General features: G+C 46.6%; 1 protein-coding gene across 4 annotated transcripts in view; it reads right to left on the bottom strand.

Annotated features, from left to right (window-relative positions):
- Positions 1 to 1060: 1060 nt before the first annotated feature.
- The window catches only part of ETV5 (ETS variant transcription factor 5), a 74243-nt gene continuing 69303 nt past the window's right edge, over positions 1061 to 6000 (bottom strand). For all 4 annotated transcript variants that reach the window (XM_072640398.1, XM_072640396.1, XM_072640399.1 and 1 more), the window contains 2 exons: positions 5827 to 5928; positions 1061 to 3603 (listed from right to left, as the gene is read on the bottom strand). In XM_072640398.1, coding sequence (XP_072496499.1) covers positions 3382 to 3603; positions 5827 to 5928 — 324 coding nt within the window. In that variant the 3' untranslated portion in view covers positions 1061 to 3381. The remainder of the gene's footprint in view (positions 3604 to 5826; positions 5929 to 6000) is intronic.

The raw sequence follows: 6000 nt of genomic DNA, 5'->3' as shown, positions 1-6000 counted from the left end.
CTTCATGGAGACCTTCTCACGACCAGATTTGGTCATTTGCTTGGGTCATTCATCCCCTCACTAGACTGGCAGGTCCACAAAGGTAGGGAGTGGAGGGTGGGCCTTCACTGGAGTTTGTGTAATGATTGCAAAGAGTATCCAAGTCACCAAGTCAAGCTTCAGGTCTTGTCGCTTACTTGTGTGACCACGGACAAAAAACTTTTTGGAGCCTTGGTTTCCTGCTCTATCAAATAAATGTTACCATAGTCCAAATACACAATAAGTGGAGGTGTTCCCATTGCGCAGATTATGGGGTCCTACAGCTAGAGCATGAAGAGACTACGCTGAAGCTCACCAAGGAAGGGAGGCTTCAGCATCTAGAAACAGAGATAGAGGGGACCTTAAAGTCATCCATCCCAACTCCCTCACTTGTGAGATAAGGTAACAGGCCAAGGGAGGTTGACATGATTTGCCCAGGGTCACAGAAGCTGTAAGGAGCAGAGCCAGAATTTAAACCCAGGTGTCCTAATCACAAATTCAGTGCTCTTTCTACTACACCATACTGCTTTCTGGAGGGAGCACCTGAATCTCATATTCAGCATCTACGCCCCCCCCCCCCCCTCCCAGTCCCACAGCTGGTAAACATCTGGGTCTGGGCTTGAACTCATGTCTCCTGCCACCAGAACCAGTGATCTGCATATCACCCAGCTTCTAAGCATGTTATAGAAATGACACTCAACCGTAGGACTATTTTTCTTTGGCTGCGATGGTGGAGTGGGGGAAGCTCAGAGGGATCCAAGGTTCTTCTTTAAAGCTTTGGAGACGAGAAGGACACAGGTTCTTCACAATTCCTGTGGCCTCATCAAGAACCCACCCGGTTCTTAAGGTAACCATGCAGAGGAAAGGGCCCCAGCTTCCAAGTGGATGGCACCTGTTGGAATCCTCCCAAGACACCCTCTGAGGCAGGCCCCTGGTGCACAACCAGAACATTCATGGAGAGTTCCAGGTAGGAAAGGTAGCTTTTGTTTGCTAATTGAAGCCGATGCTGGAGGAAAGAAAGAGGCAGCTTTGGAGAAGAAAGCAAACTGAAAGCAAACGTCTTTATTGTACACAGTACAGAATGTAATGCAGCTTGGCAGGATGCAAATGGCCCTGCTCAGGGGAAAGGCTTCCAAACCAACTTCCAGATTAAACCCTTTCTGCCCTGGAGACTTTCTCCACTCTGGAAAAGGACCCAAAGCCATCCAGGAAGTCAGTGAGTCTGATTCCTGGGAAGGCCACACTGATGCCACCATCCTATGCCTTGGGACAGACAGTACTGGGGAGGAGAGAGCTCAGGCTACAAAGAATTAGCGTCACCCTGACTAAAACGGAAGAAACCCATCCAAATAAATCCCAAACCAGTGAAAGGAAAAAGAAAGGAAGAAAAGTCCTATACAGCATTTACAACACATAAATTTTTAGCCAGCTTTTTTGGGGGGGGGGAGAAAAGGAGGGAATAAAATATGCATATATGTATAGAATATGTGTAGGTTAGAGAGATAATTACACCGTCTGGAACAGTTCTCTTGATTACAGTATGGTGCTAATTAGGCCAAGGTCACAGGTTCAATTTATATGGGCTAATTAGCTTTACACAGAGCAACACTCTGTTCTGTAGCCACAGACTACACCCCTCAGCCCAGCCGATGACCCAGCTCCCAATGTGCTCTTGGGGATAAGGGGGATTATTTGAAAGTGTGGCTGAGCAAGCGTGGCCCATCACCCATCAATGAAAAAATAACGCAGAGCACATTTTATTGATAGTGAGTCAAAAGCTTCATCTTCACAAAGCCTAATTCAATCACTCTAATTATCTTAGATGGGGGGGGGGGGGGGAGAGCAAAGATGACACCTCAGATTATGGCAGGGGAGCACTGTCTAACAACAGACATTTGCCCTAATGAGGTTCAGTGTCTTCGGAGCCTTGATTAGTTGCTGACACATTAACAAAAGCAAAAAAAAAAATTGATGAATGGACCAGAACAATGTAAGAGGGAGACATGGCAGGGAATGGTACTATTTTTACCTGCAGGCATCACACGCGTCTCAAACCCCATGAATCCTATATGCAGGGTTGATATACCAGGATGAAATAGAAGTCATCAGTTAGATCCAGAGAAATAACCTCAAATGCTCCCACACTGGGACCAGGTTTCAAAGAACATGAAATGCATTATGTACATATACTTCCCAGAGAGAGTATGCCAGTGAATATGGGTAACTATACACAGAAGAGCTAGGAGGAGGATCCATGCTGCCCCGGAAGCTTCCAAAATGTACAACACAGGTGCAAATGTTCCATCAGGTTAGCGGGTGCAGAAAGCAGAAAGCCGATGGCAGACGGGCTTCGGGCCCGGCTCTGGCGGGGTCTCGAGCAAAGCCCTTTTCAAGCTGCAGCATCTTGGGAAGGTCAGCAGAGCTCTGTCTAAGGAGAGCGGCGCTGAGCTTCCTACAGAGGATTTTTGCTTTAGATACCAAAACTACAAAAACCAGTTTTTAGAAACTGCTTTGCCAAAACAACCTTCCCCCCACCCCACTCCCAAATTCCAAATCAAAAGCAAAACCAAATACTGTCAAGAGTGTTAATCACCCTTCTAAAAGTAAAGCCATCCCCAGCAGAGCCTGGTGATCGGGAAGAGAACAAAGGCAGCTCGCTCCATGACTGAGAAGAAAGGAGAGAGGCTCCTAAGGAGTCTAGGGCTTATGACCTGAGAGCCAGAAAGTGGCTAACACTGTCCTGATTTTGCCTCCTCTTTCTTAGCCAAGAGAAAACAGGTTGAGTCTTCATTTCCAATTGAATTTTGTAGCTTTGAAATCCAGGGCTATGGAGTCTGTGATTCGAGCCTCCCTTGCCAACTGAGTCCAACTAGTTTTCGGTCAGTGTAGAACTTCTTTTTCAATTCACCGTTTGTGCAAATTAGAGCTACTTGGATGGAACGTGAAGGTACCTATGATCAATGCAAAGCAATTGTCATGACATCTTTCTCCTGACACAGTCTCCTCAAGTCCATGAAGGCCATCTGTCCCCAAACATTTAGCTTTGCACACACTGTCCAGTATGAGGTGGCTGACATGAACTCAAACTCCATTGGCATTCTCTTCTCTCCAACTTGTTTAGGGTGACAGCTGAGATGGCGGCTCCCTTCCTGCTCCTACTTCCCTGGCTAGGATCCTTCCTTCAAGGGTGCCAATCCAGGCCAAGGCCCACCAAAATAAACAGGGGCAAGCTTTGGGAATGGCAGGAAAAAAACCCAAAACAACCAATAATAATAATAATATTAAAAATCAAAGAAAATCACTGCCTTCATTTGCCTGAATGGGAATTGCTAAATCTGGCACTGGAGCTGCCCATTCAGCCACTCAGTAAGCAAAGCCTTCTGCATAGGGGAGGCTGGGGCAGCGATCCATGTCAAGGAGATAAGCAGGGTTGTCCTCAAAGTGAGTCAGGGGTAAGGTCTCCTCCTCATTCAGGGGGCACTCAGACTCGGCCTTCAAGAAGGGACGCTGATTGTCTGGGAAGGCCATGGAAAAGAGTGCGTCTGGATCGCAGACAAATTTGTAGACGTACCGCTCGCCGGCCACCTGATGGAAGAAACACATGTCATCTCTCTGTAGGCCTGAACAACATGCTCCTTATTCCCATCTCTCCCCAGCCTTCACACTTTAATAAAGACCCCATCTTTTTCCTTTCATTATTTGCCTTTGAGGGTCTTGGCCCAGCCACACTATTTGGCAGGTGGCTTAGGACTGACATTGTTCCACTGCTCACTAAAGAATTGGTCAGTGTATAATATAAAAAATGGTTTTGCTTCAACTGACGCAAACTATCTTTCCAGAATGGAGGGAACTCTGGGGGCCAAGATGAGATACCTGACAGTTTTACGACTCATCTCAAACTCAGGCTCCACAGGATGGGCTTAAGATTTTGAAATGCTATGAATCCCCAGATCAGAGCGCCTGTGCTTAATGGAAGGTCTAAGACACATTCCAACACAAAACAGAAATGACCTTATGTTCACTGGATATCTTGCATTCCCCAGGCCATTACTTTCCTATGCTAAAGTTAGACAATTGAGAACCGACCATAAAGAGTTCTGGGTAATGTAGCAGCATCCTAACTCTTGCTTATCTAGGTTGAATAATGAATGAGCCAGGTCCCTGAGGAGTTCCCCTCCATTCTCTCCTTAGCATCTCCAAGGGGTAGGTAGAGACTTTTGACATAGCTGGAAGCTTAGAGAAGATTAGGTGTGAAGATGGGAGGCTCTCATCTCTAGATTTTAGTTATTCAGCCTAACCAACATGGAGGATTGAAAGTTGGCTCCATTCCATGTGACTCACATTCCAGCATGTGTTCACTTTTTTGTCTGGCTCTAAGAAAATCTCCTACTGGAGGAAAGTAGCTTTGCTTCAAGGGCCTTGATTTAAGACATTTGTTTACTACAGTGACTGGACAGAAACATGATTCTCATCATTCAAAAAGAAAGTGCAGCCTCTGTTCTGGAAGATGACAAGGTGGATCTGTGAGTGTGGTCAGCTATGGATGGCGCTCAACATTTGAGGGTGTGACATTTGTGATGGGCCCACTCTCAGCAAAGAGTCTTAAGGAATGAGAGCTCAATCCACCCTGAAATCTAATACTTTTATCCCCACTTATGGGCTCACCCACTGTCAGTCCTCCTCTACCTTTTTCAAATTCCTATTTACTCCTCCTGGACCATGGTTCAACCTCTAACCACAAACTGATTTCATTATCAAACATCAAATGTTTTTTTTAAAGAAAATGTAGGGATCTATAAATGTTCCTGTCTCTTTACCCAAGTTGTTGAGTCTCCTAATGGCCACGGCTTGGCTGCCCCCAAGGACAGAGACCTTCCTCCACCATTACTGCAGGAGAGGGAGAAGGGCTCAGCATCCTATAGCTTCTCAACCATCAAACCTGATGGCAGGAACAACAAGGTCGGGAAGAGAACCAGAGAACCTTGTGCCCTGCTCCCTGTTATGAAGATTCCTTCCTGTTATACCAGGCAGGAGCTGAAGACTGCCCTCAAGATGTGCTTGCAATAGGGTTTAGACTGGACCTGTGATTTCATAGGGTTGGCCAACCTTCTGGTGAGAAAACCCCTCCTACCAATGCAGGTTGGCACCTTCTCCACAGCTTAAGAGTCTCAGACAGTTGTCTGGGGTCACACAGCCAGCAAGTGTGAGGGAGGCCTGTGACCCTGGCAGTGTGGCTCAGGGGGAAGAGCACCAGCTCAGAGGACCAGGGTTCAAAGGCGCACCGTGGGGTGATGCTCACTGGCTAGGTGACGTAAGGCAAGTCACCTAGGCTCTCTGAGCTCCCAGGAGCACGGCACAGGCAATAAGTTCTCCATCAAGCTTATCCACCTGAAATGTTGTAATACAAAACACAAGGAGCTTGCACAGTAATTAGAAGGATGGACTACTAATTTCTTGTCACCCTAATCTGTTATTTTCCCTATTTTTGGTTTCTAAATTTTGACTCTCATTTGTCCCATTTAGGAAATTCAATGTTCCTTCTAAGGCTGTTCTAACTTAGCTCTAAATCTCCTCCTGGAGAAATCCGGCAATAGTAGGGGGCTGGGGCCAAGCAGGTCATAAAAATCACCTTGATTCCAGTTTCTAAGACTCTAGTGGGAGAGTCTGGATTTTCTAAGAAATCTCTGCCTTCCTGATTCACACTGCATCACTAACCTAATAATGCTCCCACTCTCAAGAGCTGTTACAAGCGGGCCCATTTCAGTGAAGTTATGTTGCAAGGAGTCCTTTTCCCCCATGCTTCCCTACCTTCTGCATGATGCCCTTTTCGTAATAATAGCGCAGAGAGCGGCTCAGCTTGTCATAGTTCATTGCTGGTCTGTTCTTCTGGATGCCCCATCGTCGAGCAACCTGAGGAGAGAGGAAACCAGAGGGTGACAAATAGACCCTATGAGCCTCAGCTGCGTTCTGCAGATTGGCCTC

Source organism: Notamacropus eugenii, chromosome 2 (assembly GCF_028372415.1).
Source record: "Notamacropus eugenii isolate mMacEug1 chromosome 2, mMacEug1.pri_v2, whole genome shotgun sequence".
NCBI classification, from domain to species: domain Eukaryota; kingdom Metazoa; phylum Chordata; class Mammalia; order Diprotodontia; family Macropodidae; genus Notamacropus; species Notamacropus eugenii.
The sequence above is the reverse complement of the archived record's forward strand: the minus strand, read 5'-3'. Positions and strand labels throughout refer to the sequence as shown.